A 25,523-nucleotide genomic window follows, 5' to 3' on the forward strand; every position below is an offset into this window, starting at 1 on the left:
CAAGCTTTCTGGCCATAACTAATCCCGATCGAAAATGATAGGACCGGTTAAGGTACTTTATAACCAGTTATGGACCACCGGTCTCAGGACCGGCATTAAAACATAAGATTTTTTTAATTTTTTTAATGATATATATTTTCAATGCATTATAAAATTTACAATTTAGTCACTCAAATGCACTTTAAAAATACGTTTTAATATAATTAAAATTATATTGTCATAATAGAAATACATTATAAAATTATTTGAAAATACATTTATTTATAAAATTATTTAAATTTTCGGGTCGGGCCAGGCCCATAACCGGTGCCGGTGCCGGTCCCATGAAACTACCAAAAACCCCAACCGGTCCCGGTTTTCAGTCTCATAACCGGTCCCAGGCTGATTTGGCCATCACTAATACTGAGGTTTAAAGAAAAGCACTCTAATAATCATTCAGCTAGATAGTATGTACGTATATATACACAAGTAATTAAAGTTGTTTCTTGATTCTTTTACATATGTACATAACTGAATAAATTGCTTAGAAATTACTTGTATGTACATGTGTATACAGTCTAAATAAATGGTTACCATGTTGTTGCTGAGTTTTTTCATTTTCTTACGGTTATCCATACATCTAATCTGTAGTTGTTATTTTATACTATAAGAGTACTCGCGCAATGCAGCGAGACACATCTCGATTTTAATGTTCTATTTTATTATTTGTTTTTGTCGATGTTATAATACAATTTTATGTGTTTTTAAGAAAGCAATAATGATTTTATTTTTGAATAAAATATAAATTTGAAGTTATCAACAAAATTTGAAAAAAAATATCAATGTTAATATCAAATCAACTATTTAAAAGCTCTTGTTTTTTATGTAATTTATTTAAACTTTTTATTACTAGAAGAGTACTCGCGCAATGCAACGAGACACATCTCGATTTTAATGTTCTATTTTATTTTTTGTCTCTGTCGATGTCATAATACGATTTTATGTGTTTTTAAGAAAACAATAGTGATTTTATTTTAAATAAAATATAAATTTGAAGATATCATAAAAATTTTAAAAATATATATCAATGTTAATATCAAATTAACTATTTAAAAGCTCTCATTTTTTATGTAATTTCTTTAATTTGTTTTTTATTATAATTTAATTTAGGTTTAATAATGAAATAATTTATTTTTGGTTTAATAATCTAACATTTTATAAATATAATAATTAAATATTCTGTTAGAACTCAATGATTATCGTAATTATATTTTAGATTTTTTATATTTAAAATGAGATGTTTATCCTGTATTTGATTGTTTTTATCTGCAATTAGTTACACGAATTCATATATGAGATGAAATTGTTTAGGGATGAACGATTTTAAGAGTATTTAAGAGTTTTAGCCAAATGCTTTATAATATAGTATATATATATATATTCCTAGAAAAAATAACATAATAAATAGAAACTTCACACAAATCTCATACTTTTGCAATACAAAACTTTACTATATACAAGTAAGCAAAAAAAGGTATTGTTTTTATTATTAAAAGGATTCTAAAAAATTGGAATTTAAGTTTTGACCATGACTTTTTTTTTCCCCTCATATGATGCATCGATTGCTTCCTTTACTTTCAGTAAAAATCCCAAAAGCATATTCTTCGAAAGCCAAGAATCAAATAATTTTCTGTGGTAGAATAAAATATCTTTCATTTCCCCTTCTAATAGATTCTTTTTTTGAGTTCCAAGGAATTCCAGTCCTGCGGACCTGTCCGAACTATCAGTGCTTCAAACAAAGACGCGGGTGCGAGTCTTCCTCAGTTGAAATCCAAGTTCAATGTTAACGAGATCAGTCAACATTTTTATGAACGAGATTGTCTCTGTTACAGTTATAATCTTAACTTTTCAGAAAGTTTAGTGGAATTCTAAAAAAATGGAATTTAAGTTTTGGGCATGGGGATTGGTGAGAGAAATAAATTAATTGAATAAAATTAGTGGTGAAAAATATAAATAAATTGGAATGTGTGTTTTATTTGAATAAAAAAGTGAAAGAGTATCCATGCACCAATTCCAATTGAGGTGTTTCATGCCATAGTTGTGGGATCATATTATGAGTTGTTTATCCCACAATCCATCCAAATTTATATATTATTTTTTTTTACTTTATACAAAATGACAAAAATATTTTAAGCTGAAAAACTAGCGAATAAAAATATAAATACTGAAAGTTTGAAAGATTGTGAACCCGACAAAATCGGTAGATTACAAAACAAGACTTGAATGAAGCACGACATGCATTATGATGAATCGACCTTATAGAATGTTAAATATGTCTGAATTCTGTAATAGATTGTTATATATATACATATTAGAAAAGTACTTGCGCAATACAGCGAGATATATCTCGATTATAATGTATAATTTTATTATTTGTCTCTGTCGATGTTATAATACGATTTTATGTGTTTTTAAGAAAACAATAATGATTTTGTTTTTGAATAAAATATAAATTTGAAAAAAAAAATATCAATGTTAATATCAAATCAACTATTTAAAATTTCTCACTTTTTATGTAATTTATGTAATTTTTTTTTTATAATTNATTAAATATTGTATTTAAATAGAAAAAAATAATGTAAAACAAAATTTAAAGGTGAATTCATCATGAATTTTACAATTTTTAAATATTTATTTAAATATTTAAAAATGCATAAATATTTTAAGATAGTTGTTTGATACAATGAGTACACGCCACGTGGATATTATGAGATTTTGATAGATATACCCAAATCTTTCTTGAAGATAAGACTACATCACGTATCTTTAATACTTACCTTAAAAAATTATTTATTTTTAAAATAAAATAATATAAGTCAAAAGTGTCGGCTGCCAAGAAATAGGATGAATGCATATGGAGTTATTATTAGTTATGGCCAAATTGGCCCGGTCTAACTCGGGATTGTCGGAGGATCGGGATCGGTAAGGATCGGTTGAGATTTTTGAAAGTTTCATGAGACTGGAATCGATCGGGATCGGTTATGGGACCGGTTTGAAAATTCAAATAATTTTATAACTAAATGTATTTTTAAATAATTTTATAATGTATTTTATAAGACAATGTAATTTTAATTATATTAAAACGTATTTTAAAAATGTATTTGAGTGACCCAATTGTAAATTTTATAATGTATTAAAAATATATATCATTAAAAATCTTATTATTTAATGTTGAGACCGGCTGGGACCGGAACCGGCGGCCCATAACCGGTTATGAAGTACCTTGAGTCCTTGACCAGTTCTACCGTTTTCGATCGGGACCGGTTTTTGGCTATCACTATTATGGACCATGTTCAAAAAAAGTACACTTTGATCCCTCTCACTAGTTGAGGAGTCGATATTTGCAGAGATCGTGGCATTTTTTAAATTTTAGAAGATAAATTACTAAAAGATAAATATATATGGCTAAAATGACTATTTTGAGCAATTTTCCTAAATTTAATTTATTTACTTGAAAATAAATTAATTATTTGTTTACAATATACATAAAATTAATTAGGTATATGAAATAGTTCAAAATAAAAATGAAAGATCATACCATCCATCAGCGGTGGACCTGATATTTTTAACGAACGGGTGTACATTTAAGATATTTTTTAACCTAATTTCACTGTTTTGGGATCTTCTTTAGGATCAAGGGTCCGCAAAGTTATTTATGTGCTCTTAACCTAATCCCACTGTTTTGAAAGATTTTTGAAGTTTTTAATTGATTTCGAAATACTTTTTTCGTTCTTTGGTTGATGCCCCGTTGTGTTTTTGGTTATTTGTTTGTTGTATTTTTTTAAAGTTTAACGGGTACATCTTTCATAGTCCGAAAAGGTTTATAGTTATAAAAATCCATTGAGCAAGTGGATGGGACCCCGCTCTGCCTTCATAATTCCATCTTTGCCCACAAACACGCACACGCACACGCACATGCACACACATATACATAGAGAGAGAGAGAGATAGAGAGAGAGAGAGAGATCCCTTTATTTGCGAATTTTACATACTATGCAAACTCTTACAGATTTGTGTATTGTTTTGGTCAATGGTACAGATTTGTACGGTGTCATAATTGCAATTTTTTGCAATTCAAGGACAGGTTGCATAAGTGATTATGTGGATAAGATCAATAAGAAGAGACAACAAAAAATCCACAATATGAAAATATCAAACTCTACACAAATCCTCAACTACAATATCTGGTCCAGTTTGTCCACCGATCAAATATCAGAATATTCACGCACAACAAAATCCTGATACATCTACGAACAATTTTGGTCTGTTTCAAATTTCAAATCCATATTCGGTGAACCACTTCGTCTATGATAGAATGGTATATATTTTGTTAACTAAAATACTGATACTGGTATTTTTTTAATACGCTAAAATGGGAACTGTAAGTGGGTCGTATGAGTTTTTTTCTTGTATCGAGGTAGTACAGGCTAATGGGTGAAAACCACAAATATTAATTTAAGTTTCAACAGTGAAACGAAGGATATTGTATAAAGCGTGATGAAAATTTATAGTAGATGTTGTGAAACAACTGCATCATATAATGTTTACATTGTTTAATTGGTGAAACAAAATAGGTCATGCAGGTTTCATTAGTGAACCAGTAACAATGTTCATCGGTGAAACAAATATTAGAGTGTGAGATTCATTTAATAACCTATTACATTATAATCGGAAAAAGTACAGGATAGTGTTTTAAAAATGTTTGAACTTTGTTTTATAGATTACATGAATGAATTGCATATATAACACTTTTGTATGAAATGTACACACACACACACACACATATATGTGTGTGTGGAGGTTCAAACGAGAACACCTCAATTTTACGAGAATACTCTTTATCACATGTGATAATACACGTGAGACGACCTGGTGGTTTGCGGATGACGTAGCCTGCGACTTAGGTCGCACCAAATGTCGTATACATCTATGATTTAATATCACATGTGATTGATTATAGTATCACATCAAGAATACCCTTGTCACATGTGATTGATTATAGTATCACATCAAAAATACCCTTGTCACATGTGATAATACATGCGAAGGGGCTTAGTGGCTTAAGGACGACTTGGCTCGCAACCTAAATCGTGCCAGAAGTCGTTTGTCTCTCTAATTCAGTATTACATTTGTATTATATGTGATTGTTTATAATAAAAATGCGTTCTTACGTTCTCGTAAAATGAAGGTGTTTTTGTTTGAACCCATCCATCCACACACACACACACACACACACATATATATATATATATATATGTGTGTGTGTGTGTGTGTGTGTATATATAGGGTTGAGTTCACTTGAGACCATTTGTTTTCGTGAGACCCATAAGTTCATATTTATACATTTGAAACTTCATACGAAAACATTGTGAAGGTAAAAAAAATCAAACCTTCACAGTAAAAAAAATGTGAAGGTTACTTTTACAATGTTTTACTGTAAAGTTTTAAGTGTAAAAAAGTGATATTACGAGTCTCACGAAAATAAGTTAGTCTCACATGATCCCAAATCTCTCTCTCTCTCTCTCTCTTTATATATATACACATATACACATATATATATATATGCGGATGATCATATGAGAAAAATAGTTAAAGTGAGAAGCGTAAGAAGAGACATCGACCCTTGATCACCTTTAATCTCAAACTCATCCATGAATCACACTTAATACATGGATTAATGTGATACATCTCATCCTAGTATGCATCAAATGGTTGAGATCTCTTCTTATGCTTATCACATTTACTCTCATTTTCATCAAAGTCCAATCCCATATATACACACACACATGTATATATATACACACATACATACATGTATGTGTGTATTGTGTGATAAATGTTGATACGGCTAGTCGTTAACAACACGTGTCTATATACTTGTCGAATACGACATATTTTAGTGTTTTACGTATGTAATTATAACATATTTTCACAATTCGTCACGTAATTTGTTTCTTTGTCCACATAAATAGTAATTATTCGTTCAATTTCGATCCCAATTTAATATTATTTGTAAGGCTACTTTAATTTTACAATATTCCCCAGAATAATTCTTTATTTGACCTACGACCCAATTCAAATACCACCACAAAAATGGTCAAAAAGAAAATTTACTAATAATTGAATGGAACTCTTTATATGTTTTCATTTTTAATATCATTTTATATAAATAATCTATAATTTATCAACACTCATCACAAGTAATTATTGGAATTTTGAATAACATAAATGACAAATTGTATGAAAAAAATAACGTATTTTAACTTGATTTTTATTTTAGGTAACATACTTTAAAACTTTCATTTAAGTACTTATGTAAAGTTTTAAACGTTTAAGCACCGGAATAACTGGTTGAAGCATTAACCGGTTATCATGTTGATGTGGTATCCAACTTAGTATTATTTGCTGACGTGGTTAATGACATGGATTATTTTCAATCTAAAATTATTATTTTTTTTAATCTAAAATTAATTTTCAACCGGTTATCCGACTACTTAAATTTTTAAAACTTTATATCTTAGGTACCAAAATATAAGTTTTAAAAATATGTTACCAAAAACGAGAATCAAGTTAAAATACATTACTTTTTCATACAATTTACCCTAACATATATACAAACGCTGTATTTTTACATCGTCTTCTTTGGTTTCGGTCAGTTTTTTTTTCTTCCAAACTGGTTCTGCTACCTGCAGAACCTTTGTTTGGACTATTGTTCATTTCTTTTGTTTCTTTGATATTAACATGATGGTCTTTCAAAAATAAAAGTGCATATCAAGTAGAATTATTAATCCAACAAATATTTCTTTTATTTATAATCATCAAAACAAATATATAAAGATGGCATACACACGCATCAGCACAATCAAACTTTTTCTATCACGCCAAACATGAGACATTGAGTTTTTGTCCTATCTCATATCGTGCCAAAAATGGGTTCTAAAGGTCAAAAATGTCAGGAGGTCCTAGGTTTAAACCAAAGAGAAATAAAAATCCCTATGTGGCTACAGATGTTTAAATGTGGTGACTTCGGGCTACCCGCAAAACAGATGGTCGTCCTGGGATTAGTCGGCTCGTATAACAAGTTGGATATTTAGGTAACCATGTTAATAAAAAAAATGGAAAAATAAGTTTTGTCTCATCTATCTCATGTACGAAACGTAACCTTATTATATATTTTTAATTATTTATTATTTTATATAATTATCCAAAATATTCCTTCAAACATTTTATGATGTATGTATCATGTATGTATGTATGTATATATCTTAGGTTTGGGTTATATATACGTTTTGTGTGTGTGTGTGTGTGTGTGAGAGAGAGAGAGGGGTCCACAAGAGATAAATGGATAGGGATGAAGCCCAATCCGGAACCCATATCATCTTCATTTTCACACACGCAACATCTCTGTCTCCCTCTTTCTAGAACATACCACCGATAAATGCGGCTCTTTGGATAAAGTCGGACCCACTTTTTTTAGTGTAATTTACTAGTTTAACCCTCCACTCCCAATGGATATTTAGGGTGACATATTCCCTTGTGGGTCCCACTTCCAGTTGTTACTCACATGTCCATCACGTGTTCTGTGTTGACGCCCACCCCCACCATTTACATCACTGTTTTCATCTAGTTTCATTTACCCCCCCTAAAGTTTGATACAATTGTATTTGTTTACCAAATAAACTATAATATATACTACAAGTCCCTATAAAAACCAACAAATAGAACCGAGAAATATATTCAGGGGAAAAGCTGTCTATTAGCATGTTAAATCTTGGTTTTTGAACAAGGCTCCAAATTGTTTACTCACGCTCAGGGCCCTGGTTTATACAGCTCACCTCAATAAAGATTTATCTAATTTCTTTCAAAATCAAAAACGATTTTTGATGTTTTTCTCACTTTGTTATTTTCAACATTCTTTTTTGTTTTGATTTATAAGATTTTTAATATGATATTAAATTTTATGTTGTTTTATTACTCATTTTGAACGATCTATAGTACTAGAACGGGTGTAACATGGCCTCCAAAAAGACTGAGACTGTCCTGTTAAAAGGCAGTTTACGAGACGCTACCAAGTCAGATTATCATATCCGATGAACATGAGAAAAACCAACAAGCTTATTTCGTAAGAGCGATGGGAATAACCGAAAGTCTTACTGATAAGTGAAATGACAACTCTTATCCTATTAGCGGTTACATGGTAAATTGTTGCATACGAAGTCGTTTTGGATAACTAAAATTTATACCTGGTAATGTAAGTGAAAGTGTTGAATTTTAGGCATTTAGAACGATGACTTATATCCAATTTTTGTTACTAAAAATTACTCTACCGCAATGAGTAGGTTAAGTGGTAACCTACACATCAGAGGCTTTGTTTGTAGGTTCAATCCTGTTTTAAATACAAATAAAACATAACCCAGTATTGTGAGAATGATTTTAGTGTTTTATGTGTTCTGAAAGGAAGTACAAACGATACTACAATATTACAAATCACAATTTTATTTTACTTGGGAACCGCTTACCAAACTCTTAGTGGTAAACACTTACCGAGAGTCACTTACCTTATCGGGTGAGCATGATAAAAGGATCGAAAATCTTTACCTGGCAAGTGATAGATAAAACTTTTACCCGATAAGACTTATCAAGTAAAAGATGTTTACCAACAATTAATTTTAATAGTAAAAAAATGTTACCTTATAAGGTAAGTAGAGTGGTCACTTTTTCTAGTAAGTGTTTATCTGGTAAGAATTTGGTAAATGTCCCGTTAGATTTTAAAAAGTCAAGGGATATAGTCGAAATCTCATTGACCCCGTATTCGAAGCCAGACACTGCCAAAGTCCTTGTGATTATGGATGTTCACCTACAATGACTCTAAGTCATTCGTGATCGCCTGGGAGATTACTCAGTGCAAATAAGTTGGGTCCAAAAACCACAGTCACAAAAAAGTAACTCGTGCCATAAGAACTAAGAACCGAGCTTAAAGTAAAGGGGTGCGTTTTGACATTTACCCAAAGACCAAGGGCTAATCTTTGTGTTTCATAAAACTGACAATCTTAAAGAAGTTGACTTTTTTAAACGACCTTCTAGTGACGTGTCATGATATTATTCGTCAAATATTGGACCCACATCTCGTGAGGTCCTCGTTGGCTTAGTTATTGGTGGGACACGTGGATATTGGGAAGTAAATAATGTCCGTACGAAATGAGGTGGCTGGATGTGGCAAATGGTATGACCCAATGGTATCCCATTTCGAAAATTCCTTAATAACAATATGCCACCGATTTTAAAAATAATTACATGTATGCCATTTTGCTGTGAAGTTTTTATTTTTATAAACTAGAAAATAAATGTCAAAGAATTATTTAAAAATCAGTCAAAGTATGTACTCAAATATTTACAATTTTTTTTGGAATTTATTGATTAAAAAAATTAATCTTTAATATATTAATTATTTATAAGGTTTAAATTAACTTCACAGGTTGGCTGTAATTTGATAATAAAATAGTATACATGAATTTATTATAAATGTTTATTTATTTTTAACCGGTTATCCAATTTGCCAACTGGTATGACGTATTTTTTCCTAAGATTATGACGTAATTTCGGTGACTTATGGGCCGTTTACTAAACACTTATCTCGCATAAATTTTCTCATCGGATGAACATGAGAAGAGACAATAATCTTACTGGGTAAGAGCGACGAGAAGGATGGAGAGTCTTACCCGGTAAGTGAAGATGACTGACTCTTACCCAGGTAAGCGCTTACCTAGTAAATTGTTGCATTCGATGTGCTTTGATGTACTAAAATCTTACGCATCTAAATAAATTATAGTGTTGACTCCTATTGGTTAGCGCTTACCGGGTAAGCATTTGGGTAAACGGTCCTTAGTATTTATGTAAAAGTTTATTAACATCTCCATGTATTTTGTTGAGGGTTATTATCTTTAATGGTCATCTCATGAAGTCAACGCTGCAAGACATTGTTTCTTCCGGTGCCGCACGCTGCAGCTTTGCCTCTTTTTTTGGTGTGCATCGATGCATGTCCTTGTGGAGTTGCGGTGTCTCAAAATACTTTTGCAGTTGGCTCATTTTTCATTTGGGTGCGTCATAAAATGTCAAAAGCGTGAGGAAAAGTGCAGCTTTGACCTGCTGTTTCTTGGCTATTTTTGTAAGAAAAAATTTGGAGATCAGTAAAAAATTAAAAAATTTCCCCGGGTTATTATTTATGATGATAACCCTTGTTGTTGATGGCTTGGAATGTTCAGAGAACTGAATTAAATGTTTGCATATTAATTATTGGCATGATTCAACATACATAAACATAGTTCATAACAAGATCCAGTGCATGACTCTACATCATTGCCTATATTATTTAAAACTGAGTGTCGTTGATATACACTGCTATTCAGTATAAAAAGCAGAAACTCGTGTTATTATAAAGTAAGTTTAGGGTATGTCATGTAAGACCATGCCATTAATTTAATTTTTCAGATTTGAACACGTATTTCAACTGTTTTATTTGTATGAATGTTTTGTGTCTTCTCTTGTGATGAGATCATATGTCTATGATTTTTTTACATGATCTTAAATTTTGATACGTCGTCATGACCATAAATACAAAAAAATGCAACAAATAAACTCACACACCCTTCTCATTTTTGTTGAGGCTTGAACCCCTGACCTCTTACAAGGTCAAAGATTATGATACCGTTTGGCCAAAGACCCTTTGGTAAGAAGAAAAGAGAAACTTTGTAGTTGATAATTGACATTTATACAATTATTTTAAAACTTCTTATGGTTATAATTATGTTAAATAAATAGCTACAAGACTTTATTTTATATGACATGACAAGTACAAATACAGGGTAGTAAATTGTAAACAATTGATAGATGGGGGAAAAGAAAGGTTCAAGAAAAATACTTGAGGGTTAATTATGTAATATTTTAATTTACTCTAAAGTTAATTTATAGTTTTATTTATCGGGAGCATTAAATTATCGACCCAAGGAAAAAATGGGTTAGTGTTCACACGCATTGTGGGGGAGAAACAGCATCCATCCATTATCTGGCTGTCATTTTATTTTCCATTTTCTTTAAATAATAAAATATTTTTTTACTTATTTTTTTATAAATTATTTATTACATATGTTAAAATACAAAAGAAAATATTAAAATATACTAGAAGAGTACTAATGCAATGTAATGAAATACATCTCGATTTTAATATTTTTTTATTCTGTCTTTATCAATGTTATAATACAGTTTTATATGGTTTTGAGAAAATGATAATGTTTTTATGTTTGAATAAAATATAAATTTGAAGATCTATAAAAACTTGAAAAAAAGATATTGATATTAGAATTAAATTAACTATTTAAATTTTTTTTTTTTGTTTAATCTCTTTAATTTTCTATTATAATTTATAGTTTCCGGTTCAATAATATAATTTTTTTATAAAGATAATAATTAAGTATTCCCTTAAATGTCAATGATTATTATAGTTATATTTTAGATTTTTTATATTTAAAATGAGATATTTATTCTATATTGTAGTTGGTTATACAAATTCAAAATGAAGTTTTAATAAGTTGTACTTACGCACAATTTACTTGTAATTTTGAATTTTAAGTAATACGATTCAATAAACAATAATTTATACATAAAAAATAATTTTCAAAAGTTTTTTTTTATCAAATGCTTTATAATATAATATAGATTACAATAATTGTTCGTATTTGAGAAACAAAATTTAATGAAACCTTGTTTGAAATAAGAATGCTTTTCATAATAATGAATTGTTGTATTTTTTTTACCCACAAATGTGGTACCCGATTGGTTTGAGTTTGACCTCCAAAAGTCGAAAATGATTGAAGGTTTCAGGTTTAAATCCAATGCGAAATAAAAATCCCTTTGTGGCCATGAATGTTTGAATACGGTGACTCCGGGCTATCTGTGAAGTGGGTGGTCGTTCTGAGATTAGTCGACTCACATAATGGGTTGGATATTCAGATTAATAATTTTTTTAAAGTTGATTTAGGGGTAATTATGTAATTTACTTTTTTATTTTATAAACATGGGGTTGGGAGGTGGATTTGGTTGTTAAAGAGTCTCATCTTTTAATGCTCAAGATTAGATTTGGTAGGGTAATAAAATTAAAACCATTTATTGGCATTTATTAAGCTAATTATCCCTTTTGAAATCTTAGGTCAATGTATTATAAAATCAAATGCATGTATTTATTATCATTAGTCATAAATTTGTTGTAAATTAATTATTGGATTTGTTTTTGAAAGGTTGTTGCAGGCTATATCTGGACTAATCTCGACAGCAAAACTGTGATTGTAATAAATCAGCCCTGATAAACTCAATGACCACAATTTGTTGTGTACGTCTGGAATCGAACTCTGGACAAATGAGATATTCCACCACATCTCTCAAAACCTTGACCACTACGTCACACCCTTTGTGGTTAAGAAATTAATGTTGAAAAATAAAATCTGAAATTTATGTTTGACATGCTTGATAAACTCTAAATCAACCATGATAAACTCAATGACTACAATTGTTGTGTACGTCTGGAATCGAACTCTGGACAAATGAGATATTCCACCACATCTCCCAAAACCTCGACCACTACGTCACACCCTTTGTGGTTAAGAAATTAATGTTGAAAAATAAAATCTGAAATTTATGTTTGACATGCTTGATAAACTCTAATACTGGTTGAGGTTAACAGTGTTTTTGATGCAAGCTTGATGGCTAATAGTCGATAATGATAACACAAAACAAGTTTGGTTTTAATCTTTTTATTTCTGGAACATCGATAAATTATCGTCATCATGAAACCTCTAATAATCACTATATGCTTCCCAACGACTATTGCAAGAAAAAAAATACGTTGATATTAAATGCAGCAAAACAGTGTAAAAACCTTTTTGATCGGAATCTGTGTTGAATTCATGGTTAACTTTATTAATAATACTTAATAATTCACTAAAAACTAATAAACTATAAAAAAAGTAGTATAGAAAAGTGTAAAAAATACATGGTCAACCAAATTTTATCTTCATTATCAAACATTTGAGAAACATTCTTGAAAATATTTTTTATGCATGGAGTATTGTTTATTGATGCATATTACTTAAAAATCAACATTACAAGTAAATTGTGCGTAAATACAACTTATTAAAGTTTTATGTTTGAATTCGTGTAGCTAATTGCAGATAAATATAGTTAAATAGAGAACAAACATCTCATTTTAAATATAAAAAATATAAGATATAATTAGGATAATAATTGAGTTGTAACAAAATACTTAATCATTATCTTTATAAAAAATTATATTATAGAACCAAAAATAAAAAAACAAGTTAAAGAAATACACAAAAAATAAGAAATTTTAAATAGTTAGTTAGGTACTAATATAAAAAAAATCAATTTTTATGATATTTTTATATTTATATTTTATTCGAAAATCAAAACATTATTGTTTTTTCAAAACCACATAAAACCGTATTATAACTTCGACCGAGACAAAAATAAAAATAAAACAAACTATTAAAATCAAGATGTATCTCGTTGCATTATACGAGTGATATTCTAGTTATTTTCATAAATAATAGTGGGTGTCTTATCTTATTGGTTTTAGGCTTGGTCAAAGCCAATGTATAATCACTAGGCTTTTTTATTCACTAATCAACCTAAACCCATCTTAATTATTTAATTAATAATCATTTAATGATTATATATTTAATGACCACCTTATCCAAAAAATAAAATTTCATTAAAAAGGGGACAAGATAAATTTATTTATTACATAAATATCAAAATAAATCTTATTCCATTTGTTTCAAATTATAGACTTTATATATATATATATTTAACAAATCAAGCTTTTCACGAGCCACTCGTGTTCGAGCATAATAATTGTCGAGTTCGAGTCGATGTCGAACAAATACTAAAATTCGTTTAACTTAACGAGTCGCATTTCATAACACAAATGTTCGATTCGGCTCGTGCAAAAACTTGAGCGAGCCGAACTGAGTCATTCGTGCATACACTTCTTTGAGACAAACATGTTCATATTTTCATAAATCGAATATAAAAATTATAGAGATCGAGCCAATAATGAGATAACTGATCTCAAGTTCGAGCCCCTAAACAAGTATCGAGCTCGAGTTCAAGCCCTACTGTTAAAAAGTTATTCGAGATTGAGCATGGTAATATTTATTTATCACAGCAACGAAAAAACAATGAAACGTGGACTATAGGACTAAAAACCACAGTTTCAAAAGTACAGGGATCAAAATGGTAAGTTTCAACAAATCATAAGGACTAAAAACGTAATTTACTCAAATATTTCATCACCACAATAATGGCATAAAGGAAATATGTTGGTAAAGCAAAGGGTAATTTAGTAATATGACATATATTAAACTAGATCCTTCAACCATGGTTGAACTCTTAATGTTAACTATGGTGAAGTGCAATGTCAACTTTATCCCTTCTCTCTCCTTCTGTCAATATTAACCCCCACGCTATTACAGTCTCTCTCTCATTTCTCTTTCTCATTCCTCTATCTCACCGCCATTCAACGCCGGCGTTACACCGTTCACCACCGTGCCGGACTTCCATTGTCAAAATCAACGGGGTACTTAACCATTTCACGGTGAGGCTCGCCATGAATTGATGATTTTATATCTCAATATCTATGTGATCTATGTGTTGTTCTTAATTTGATTGATGCTCTTTGTTTTTATGGAAAGGATGTTTAGTTTTGTGATGAACTGTATTTTCTCTTAGTCTATTTTATTGTGCAGAAAATTGCAGGATTTTTTAGCTTTTATAAGAAGATCGGCGTTTTAGGTATGAATTACTATTGTTTAGTGAAGGAATTTAGATGTCTTCAATTGCTTTATGGATCAAGTCATGAACATACTTATGAAAGGTTTTGCTACAGAGAAACTGTTTCTTATTCTAATTTTAGATGATAATCACGGTGCTAACTTTTTTTTGTGAATTTAAGACCGAGTTTAAATTCTATTTGCAGTTGTGATAAATAAATATAGCATCATGTGCTTGAAAAGTGTAAAAATTATATGAATATTGAAATTAGATACCAAGGCAATCGACATGAATGTCAAATCGTTGTGTTTTTTTTGGACAGGAGGAAGTAATTTGTCTGGTACCATTCAGGGAAATGGTGATGATTAGATAAAAGATGATCATCTTTGTAATGCAATACACCTTTTTGCTGCAAGTTAATTTCATAAGTCACGATGAATTAACTTATCAAAAACTGCTTATTACCGGTTTGGCACCGGTATAAGTTGTTTTTTTTTTTTTTACCCAAACACTCTAAAACAGCTTATCTCCGGTGCCAGACTGAAATAAGTTAAAAAGCACTTCTGATAAGCAATCCCAAACACCCCCTCAGTCACTGTTTTTTCCCCTTTCTGTCCCTTCTAGCGTTTGCTTCTTAGATTAACTGCTTATAGTTTGTGAAACGAGAATGATTACTTCAGACTACCCAAAAAAAATTAGCACACAACAGGCATGATTACCATCCAAATATAGAATAAGAAAGAGTTTTTCTGTAACGTAACTTTTCATCAACATGTTCCTGATTTAATCCATACGTAGCATCCATAAAGCAATTAAATACATCTAAATTCCTTCACTAAACAATAGTCATTCATACCTAAAACGCCAATCTTCTTGATCTCAATTGATGCTCTTTTGTCTTGGTTCTAACATGTGTTGCTTTTTTACGGCACCCGACCTTGTTCTTTCGGTTTACTTCTTAGGAGCCTTGAAGCAATAGATAAGGTTATTTGTTTGCGACTCAAAGGAAGGTTTGTTGAGAAAATAATTCCAATAAGAAAATGAACACCAAAAAAAATTTAATCTTTATAAAATTTATTTATATTATAGCGAAAAAGGTTAAACCTTTTTAAATACAGACCCAAAATGGAGTCCATCTCATCATTTATGGCTTCTTTCCACATTGGAGCATCCCTTGAAGTTATGACCTCTTTAAAAGTTTTGGGATCCTCTTCAGTACTGATATAGAAAATGAACTCTCTTCAGTCTCTTGTCACTTTATTTTGAGTCCCCTCTACCAAGTACGAGAAAAAGTCATTTCCCATATTTTTCTTTTTTCTCACTCTTGTGCTTCTTCGTGGTTCGTCCGCCTCTATAGAGGTTTTGGAACTAGCACGAGATGAACAAGAGGGATTAGAGGCCAATATTGGTTCTGATTTTTCAGCATCTTCTGAAAATYTATMTTCAAAGAACTCCACATCTCTGGATTCTACTATAACTCCTAACTCTTTGTCCAATAATCTATAAGCCTTGCTATTTACTGCATATCCAACGAATATGCTCTTAATAGCACGGGCTCCCAATTTAGATCTTTTTGGATCAGGAGTTCTATAGTATGCAACACATCCCCAAACCTTTAGATAGTTCAGATTTGGTTTTCTACCTTTCCAGAGCTCATATGGACTGGTTGGAATCACACGACTAGTGATTCGGTTGTGAATATGACAAGCCGTCAACAGGGCTTCTCCCTAGAGATTGTTAGGCAACCCTCATTGATTCAACATACAATTGACCATTTCAACAAGGGTTCGGTTCTTTCGTTCCGCCAAACCATTTTGTTGAGGAGTAAACGGTGAGGTCCGTTCATGTTTGATACCATTCTCTTCACAGAATGTATCAAATTCTCTATTAAAATATTCACCACCTCTGTCTGATCGAAGTATTTTTATCCGTTTTTCAAGTTGATTTTCGACTTCAGCTTTGTAGAGTTTAAAAGCCTCAAAAGCTTCATCTTTTGAATACGATAGTTTCCGGTGGCGTGAGGAGGCTCACTTTGCACTTCGCACGCCGCATCGGAGCGAAAGGAGCCTCGCCCCGACCTCCGAGTATCTTTTTGGTACTAATTCGAGAGGAGAAGATATTTATTACAGATAAATCCGGAATTTAAACTGATATTTATCCGGAATTTAAATTTTTGACCAAGTCTTATTATTTTAGAGATAGTGGTTTCGGTTGAGAATTTTTCTCACCACTATCTCCGTTTTTTGGAGATTTTCGTGGGCCACATCTAGGGTTTCACCAAGTATAAATACTGGGAGAAGCCGTATCATTATACACATACGAAAACTGTTTCTTTTCTGACGAAATTCTGCTCCCGACATACTATTTCTCTCTACCGTTTTGCTACATAAACCTACTCTATATTCGTTGTGATTGCTGTTCGCAAACGAATTTCCTACTGCATCAAATCCTGGGGCTTTGCGACTAGCAGACTCACAACTTCTTAAGAGTGGTCATATAAAACCTTTAAGGACAAGTTTTCCGTGCAGTTCATCATCCGAATCGACAACATTTTAAACAGGTTGGTTTTATAATTTTTCGCATTGTATTTTTTTTGAAGTATATAATATTTATATACGGCAAAATGCAACAAATAAACTCACACACCCTCTTCACCTTTGGTGAGGTTTGAACCCTTGACCTCCTAGGAAGCCAAGGGCTACGATACCGCTAGGCCGAAGGCCCTTTGGTCATTGTATTTAAATTTCCCGTTCACTAAGTGAACACTCTGCTTCTACCCCTTTCTTTCATTGAATCTATCGCGAATGATAGATTCAATCTGTGTGAATTGGCACGTATTGAGGTTTTTGGTGGGTCTGTATTAAAAAAGGTTTAACCTTTTTTGCTATAATATAAATAAATTTTATAAAGATTAAATTTTTTTTGGTGTTCATTTTCTTATTGGAATTATTTTCTCAACAGGGTTTGAGTAATGAATTCAAACGATTTGCAAAAGGCTTCCTTAGTCTTCTTCTCATCCCTTACAAAGTCAAAGGGGTCTTGGCGTCATTTTTATATACTTCTCTCCATGACTTGATGTTTTCTGTAACATAGTTTCCTCCCATGACGTTCAGTTAACAAATCTTTTTCTATAGTCTTCTTTGACTCGACTCAGCTTGACCTACTTGGCTTGGCGTAAATGTTCCAATGAACCTTGGTTGCATCCGGGGTATCCAATAGATGCATCGTAACTGAAAATAAAGGAATTCCCCCGTATAGAAAGAGAGACTTTCCCAACCACTTCTTGATGCATATAAGTGGTTGTTTGGTACTCTGGTTCAGGTTGAGGAAGAAAATGACTTGGGAATGAAAATGGGGATGAATTTTCATTCTCTTCGGTCTAATAAGGAATGAAAATTTGGGCTCCTGGGGAATGAGCCTATTATATTATATAAGACCTAACAGTTTCTTTCATTTTCATTTCCATTGATAACTGTTTAATACCTCTAACCAAACACCGCCTAGACGAAGGATCGTGTGAGAATAGGAGTTGAGGAGAGACACGTAAGAAGGGATCTGGAACCTTGATCACTTTTAATCTCACCCCACCCCATGAATTGGCTTCTCAAATTGATCTGGTGCATCTCATTAGTGTTGATCAGCAATTATGATTGATCTAGGGGTGGGGATCCCTTCTCACCCTTCTCAGGATAACTTCCATTCTCACTGGAACCCAACCCACACCCCTAAGTATTTTTTTTGGAATGCTTGCTTTTGTAATCCATATACTGGTAGAAATTAGTGGAACAATTAACTTGTAGAAACTATAGGCTCTATCTGTAGCTATCTAAAGATGGAATTACCTCATGTTGGCAAATTTATGCTCTTCTCCAATTTGTTATTGTGAATTGTAATCATTCATTACGCATGTGCTGGTGGAGTTTCATAATATTCTTGCCTTTTGCATATAACCAAATATTTATGGTAATAAAATCTAAGATTTAGTCTTGCGTCGGTCTACATTGTTATTTCATACAGTCACACACATCATCATTGTTAGGCATCATAAGGGTTGTTTGGTTGGTTTTCCATTAAGTCCTGAATGGAATAGAGTTGTGGTGTGGAACTGTGGATTAATCTATCTGTATAGATTGGGAAGGTTTTTGTTTGGGAGGATTTTCTTATAGATGGAAGAAGCATTCTTTTTAATTGGAAGAAGCAGGTTTGGGAAATCTTGGCTTTCTGTATAAAGCTCCCCTCTAGAAGTTTATTGAATAAGCTACTTTCTATATCATTAAGCCACTACCAAACAGTCATTTTATAGCTGACATAATAAGTTGCGAGTCCCATTAAGCTCATTAAAATCATAATCGTTCCATGTTGTCTCTTCCAATGACATTTTAATAATAATTAGTCCCTAGTTCCCAATGACATAAACACAATTATATGGCCATCATATATGCAACTTCCTGAATTATGACCACGCTACATCTAATACAATATACTTATCTAGAGGAAGGTTTGTTACCAAAGTGTTGCTCAATTTTTCATTTATTTGCGGTTTTTCCCTGAACCTGACCCTATTGTTTGTTCTAACCTTCTAATGCAATGCTCACACCTCTATCTAATATCATTGTTATCTGTTCTTATTTGTTTTGCAGGATCCCTGAACCATGTTTCACTTCCTGGGCATTCTTGTCTTCCATAATCGACGCTGTAAGATCATCTGAAAACAATATACTTCACAAATCATGGCTTCAAAATCTTATGCAAACATTTTGGATTTGGATCCTGACAAGCTATTGGATATCCCTCAAACTCCCCGAGCTCTTCCACGAGTGATGACCATACCCGGAATCATCGCTGGTGTAGACAGCTATGGTAACGACTGTGATTCAGAGAGCACCTCATCTAGTTGTCGAGAGAGAAAAATCATCGTGGCCAATATGTTACCTTTGCATATTCAGCGTGATCCCGATACTCTAAAATTGACCTTCAGTTTTGACGAGGATTCCCTTTTATGGCAATTAAAAGACGGGTTTTCTCCCGAAAGTGAGGTCGTTTATATAGGTTCACTCAAGGTTGAAGTCGATGCTCGTGAACAAGAAGAAGTTGCTCAGAAACTTCTAGATGAATATAATTGTGTTCCGACTTTTCTTCCTTATGAGCTTCATAGAAAGTTTTATGGTGGTTTTTGTAAACACCAACTGTGGCCACTCTTTCATTATATGCTTCCAATGTGTCCAGATCATGCCGATCGGTTTGATCGTGTTCTTTGGAAGGCGTATGTATCTGCAAATAAAATATTCGCCGATAAAGTTATGGAAGTAGCTAACCCGGAGGACGATTATATCTGGGTTCATGATTATCATCTTATGATCCTACCTACGTTCTTGAGGAATCGTTGTAATCGAGTCAAACTCGGTTTCTTTCTCCATAGCCCGTTTCCTTCATCGGAAATATATCGAACTTTGCCGGTGAGAGATGAGATTCTGAAAGGACTCCTCAACTGTGACCTAATCGGATTCCATACGTTCGATTATGCTCGTCACTTCTTGTCGTGCTGCAGTCGAATGATGGGTCTTGATTATGAATCTAAACGAGGACACATTGGACTCGATTATTTCGGTCGCACAGTGTATATTAAAATTCTTCCGGTAGGTATTCATATGGGACGGCTTGAATCCGTGTTGAATCTTCCGATTACGTTGCGGAAAGTGAAAGAGATCGCCGAACGTTTCAAGGGGAAGAAATTGATCGTTGGGGTTGATGACATGGATATATTTAAAGGGATCAGTCTTAAACTATTGGCGTTCGAATATCTCTTGCAGATGCATCCCGCTCTGCGCGATAAATTGGTTTTGATCCAAATCGTGAACCCGGCGAGGAGTGCCGGAAAAGATGTCCAAGAAGCGAAAATGGAAACCTATCTAATTTTGAACAGGATCAATGAGGCTTATGGTTCACCTGATTACCAGCCAGTCGTTTTGATCGACCGACCGGTTGCTCGTTATGAGAAATCGGCGTATTATTCTATGGCCGATTGTTGCATAGTGAATGCAGTTCGGGATGGAATGAATTTGGTACCCTATAAATATATTGTTTGCAGGCAAAACTCACCTCATTCGGATGATGAAACGGCTCTTCGTACTAGCATGTTGGTTGTGTCGGAATTTGTTGGCTGTTCGCCTTCTTTAAGTGGTGCTATACGGGTTAACCCGTGGGATATTGAATCAGTTGCTGTAGCTATAAATTCCGCTATTATTATGAAGGAATCCGAGAAGCAATTGAGGCATGCAAAACACTATCGGTATGTAAGTTCTCATAACGTGGCTTATTGGGCTCGTAGCTTTATGCAAGATCTAGAACGAGCATCGAAAGATCATTATAACAAGCGTTGTTGGGGTATCGGTTTCGGTTTGGGATTTAGAGTTGTTTCTTTGTCTCCGGGTTTCAGAAAACTGTCTCCTGACTGTATCGTCTCGGCATATAGACGGTCAAACAGACGGGCGATATTTCTGGATTATGATGGGACCCTTGTTCCTCATTCGTCTATCGTCAAAACTCCCAGCCCGGAACTCATCACGATTTTGAATACTTTGTGTGACGACCCGAAAAATACGGTGTTTATTGTTAGCGGAAGAGGGAAAGGTTCATTGAGCGAGTGGCTTGCCCCGTGTGCACGGCTAGGTGTAGCTGCTGAACATGGGTATTTCATAAGGTATTAAAAACGTCGTGTTTGAACCAACATCGCTTTCGTGAATCTTTTGGAGAACTGGAACCAACTCTTCCCGGAGTATCATCAATAATGAAAATCATGATTCCATGAATATTTTAGGCTTATTCATCATGAATAATTCGTGAAATATCTCAAAATATTTATGGTTCTCATTTGAACTTTCCCTGGCGTCCCTAAGGCTAGGTTCAAATGAGAACCATAAACCTTTTAGGAAACTTGAACCAACTATTCATGATGAATATCATGATATCCATGAATATTTCAGGTTATTAATTATGATATTCATGAAAGTTGGTACTTAAGGTTCTCAAAATATTTATGGTTTTCTTTTGAACTTTCCCGAGCATCCATCCCTAAAGCCAGGTTCAAATGAGAACCATAAATCTTTTGGGAATTGGAACCAACTATTCATGATGAATATCATGATATTCATGAACATTTCAGGTTTTTCATCATGAATAATTCATGATATAGTTGGTACTTAGGTTCTCAAACCATTTATGGTACTCTTTTGAACTTCCGAGCATCCCTTGGGAAAGTGGAACCAACTATTCATGATGAATATCATGATATTCATGAACACTTCAGGTTATTCACCATGAATAATTCATGATATAGTTGATATATAGGTTCTCAAAATATTTATGGTTCTCATTTGAACTTTCCCGAGCATTTTTTTTTGTGTATGTGTGTTTGTAATGCTATTTGATCTTATGTTGCAGGTGGAGTAGAACTTCGGATTGGCAGCCCGATCTTGTACCTATGGAGCTCGAGTGGAAGGAAATTGCAAAACCTGTGATGGAACTTTATAGAGAGGCGACTGATGGTTCTACGATCGAGATCAAAGAAAGTGGTCTCGTGTGGCATCATCAAGACGCCGACCCCGACTTTGGTTCTTGTCAAGCTAAGGAGTTGTTGGTTCATTTAGAAAATGTGCTTGCCAATGAACCAGCAGTCGTTAAACGAGGCCGACACATAGTTGAAGTCAAACCTCAGGTATCATCATTGTTGTTATATAATACCAAATATGTTTAATGTCCAAATAAACCGCTTTAGAGACCAAGCAATTGTGCGTCCTATGTAAAAATGTCATAAGTTGATCGGTCGTTTTTTGGTCATCCTAACAAGTATTTAGGGTACTTCTAAAATAAAGGTTTTTATCGGTGTTTTTATATGACAATATTTGAAAAAAGTGCGTTGTGGAAAACAAATGTCCTAAAAATGTGTTTTATAGGACAAATCTCAAAAGTGCCCTCCAAAAGAAGCTAATAGGACTCTTTATATCAAAAGTGTCCTAAAAAACTTGTTAGGACGTCCAAAAACGTGTTTATCAACTTATTGCAACAATTTTACATATGACACACAATTGTTTGGTCTTATAAATAAAGCAGTTTATTAGGACAATTAGGGGTTGTTTGGTTGGTTTTTGTTGAGCCATGTATGGATAAAGCTGATTGTGTGAATAAATATGACTGTATGGATTGGGAGGTTTTTGTGTGGAGGATTTTGCATAGATGGAATGAGTGTTTTTTAATTGGGAGGACATGTTTGGAAAAAACTTGGCTTTCCACATAAAGTTCCCCTAGAAGCTTATTGAATAAGTCAATTTCTATATCATTAAGCCACTATCAAACAATCATGTATAACTAACCGAATAGGTTATGACTCCCATTAAGCTCATTAAACAAGCAAACCCTTAGACATATTCGGGGTCATATAAAGGCCATCATTTAGGGTGCGGTTGGTACAGTGGACATAATATAACAAAACAGGGATCATTGTACCACGTTTGACCGGATTTTTATGTGAAACAAAGTGGAACAGGTGTGTTCCACCCTCACCCAATGGAACAAGGTGGAACAGACCTATATTTTACCAATATAACCTAAAAATAAAACATAATTTTCTTCTAATAACATCACATATACCTCCTTTTTACGTTTTATTTATTCTTTAAATTTTATTTATCGTATTTTATGCTCATTAAACTTTCATTTTACTGTCCTCAAAACATTGTTTTATACGGTTTCTATATTTTGATTAATTTATGTAATTTATTAAATATTAATAATAAAAATAATATGAAAAAAGTGTATAATAGAAATTGGAAACCACATAAACTTTTTATTTTGGGGTCATTTTAATTATTTTGACTAAAACTTCCTAATGATATATTTTTATTAGAAAAAGTATTTATTTTATTATAATTTAATAAACTACGTAAGTTAATCACAATATATAAACAACGCATTAGGGGTAAATTGGTCATTTTATTTTGTTATGTTCTGTCTGATTCTGTCTTCCCAAATGTTGAATAGATGTTTGTCTTATTCTGTTCTGTCATGTCTGGATACCAAACACACTAGACCGATGGTAAAATGTCTCAATTGTGCAAACCATTTGGCAGGGTGTAAGCAAAGGATTAGTAGCAGAAAAGGTTCTTTCTACAATGACTGAAAATGGAGAACCTCTCGACTTCGTGACGTGCATTGGTGACGATCGATCAGATGAAGACATGTTTGAAAGCATCATGAACACGGTTTCAAGTGCCGAGATATTTGCTTGTACAGTCGGACGCAAACCGAGCAAAGCCAGGTATTATCTTGACGATACTGTAGATGTCGTTAGATTGCTTGCCGGGCTAGCTAACGCTTCTGATCCTAAACCTAGTAGTAATCCGGCCCGGTTTCACGTTACTTTCGACACGGGTTTTTGAGGTACAGCAACATGAACATGTACAGTTTTTAGTTTTTTTTTCCCGGTTTCGGGTTTAGGATTTGGTCAGCATTTTCTGGCATTTGGATGAGTCTTTGATGCCAATTAAGTTTCTAGTCAAGTTTTGGCTTTATCTTTTATATAAGTTTTGAGTCTATAATTTTCTTCCAAGTCTTTACACCTGCTTATTTGTTCCATTTATCTTCTGAGGTTTAGTGATTCAGGTAGGGAAGAACTTTGAGTTGGCCTTATAACATCCTGACCATTGATCATAAGTTTTCAACTAACAAGAGATTACAGTTTTATGACCTAATCATATCTATATGAAAAACTGAGGAACATCCTCATAACTGTGTAGTATAGTATGCACACGTGCATACAGATAATTCTGATGTTTCCAGGTTTCTCTGCAAGTGTGCATAACTTACAAAGTACTTTATGCACATCTGCATATCGTACAGGTGAATGGTCACTAAGGTGTTCATCTGTTTTTCATTTTCTTACGATTTTCCCCCGAATCTGACTCCCTCTCTCTACATGAGCTTAATCATTTGAGAACTTCTATTTTAAGGTTTGTTTCACATGATTTTATTTTCATTTAAGTATAATAGTTTATGTATTAATTAACATATATTTTTGTTTCACAATGTGTCTGTTTCATATGTATTCTTTTTCACAATGTAAAACTTTTTTACGTGTATTTTTTGTTTCACAAACACGCTAAAAAGGTTCACACAGTAAACCAAGTACGTGTGAAACAAATATATAATTAAATCCTTACATTAAATTCTAGCCATAGATGAAAAAACTCGTATGAGATAGCACATGATGCACTGGTTTTCAAAGATTTCACGATTTAAAAAGTTCTTAAAAGAAAGTTCCATATGATATGTTTACACACATACACTGGGAGAGAGGAAAATTCAGTTGTGAACTTAACTTTCATTGTGACCTAAGGGATAAATGAGAGCACGACACTTAGTTGTCCCCATTTGTCTTTATTCATCATGAATAATAAAGGTGAATTTTTTAATGGATGATACATCATTGATGATGAATATCATGTGAATTTCTCGTACACATGGTGCGTTGTCCTCTGTTCACAGTGGAAGTTATGTTCGCTATTGAACTTTCCCCTATATAGATATGAGAATGAATGTCTTTGGTGAGAACGTGAGAACCAAACCTTTGTCTACCTTGTACTTCTATT

General features: G+C 32.8%; 1 protein-coding gene across 5 annotated transcripts; it reads left to right on the forward strand.

The window, feature by feature from the left end:
- The first annotated feature begins 14,588 nt into the window (after positions 1 to 14,588).
- LOC112522532 (probable alpha,alpha-trehalose-phosphate synthase [UDP-forming] 10) lies at positions 14,589 to 24,489 on the forward strand. Of its 5 annotated transcripts, none has more exons than XM_025131724.1 (5): positions 14,589 to 14,901; positions 19,521 to 21,169; positions 21,317 to 21,580; positions 22,321 to 22,594; positions 24,006 to 24,489. In XM_025131724.1, the coding sequence occupies exons 2-5, from the start codon at positions 19,611 to 19,613 to the stop codon at positions 24,312 to 24,314; spliced, it is 2,406 nt and encodes an 801-aa protein (XP_024987492.1). In that variant the 5' UTR covers positions 14,589 to 14,901; positions 19,521 to 19,610; the 3' UTR covers positions 24,315 to 24,489. The 5 variants fall into 5 exon arrangements, with proteins under 5 accessions (XP_024987492.1, XP_024987491.1, XP_024987490.1 ...); XM_025131723.1 differs by having other exon boundaries at positions 14,589 to 14,704; positions 14,839 to 14,901; positions 19,521 to 21,580; XM_025131722.1 differs by having other exon boundaries at positions 14,589 to 14,704; positions 14,856 to 14,901; positions 19,521 to 21,580.
- Positions 24,490 to 25,523: the final 1,034 nt, after the last annotated feature.

Source organism: Cynara cardunculus, assembly GCF_001531365.2.
Source record: "Cynara cardunculus var. scolymus isolate 2C chromosome LG 12, CcrdV1, whole genome shotgun sequence".
In the NCBI taxonomy this organism is placed as follows: Eukaryota; Viridiplantae; Streptophyta; class Magnoliopsida; order Asterales; family Asteraceae; genus Cynara; species Cynara cardunculus.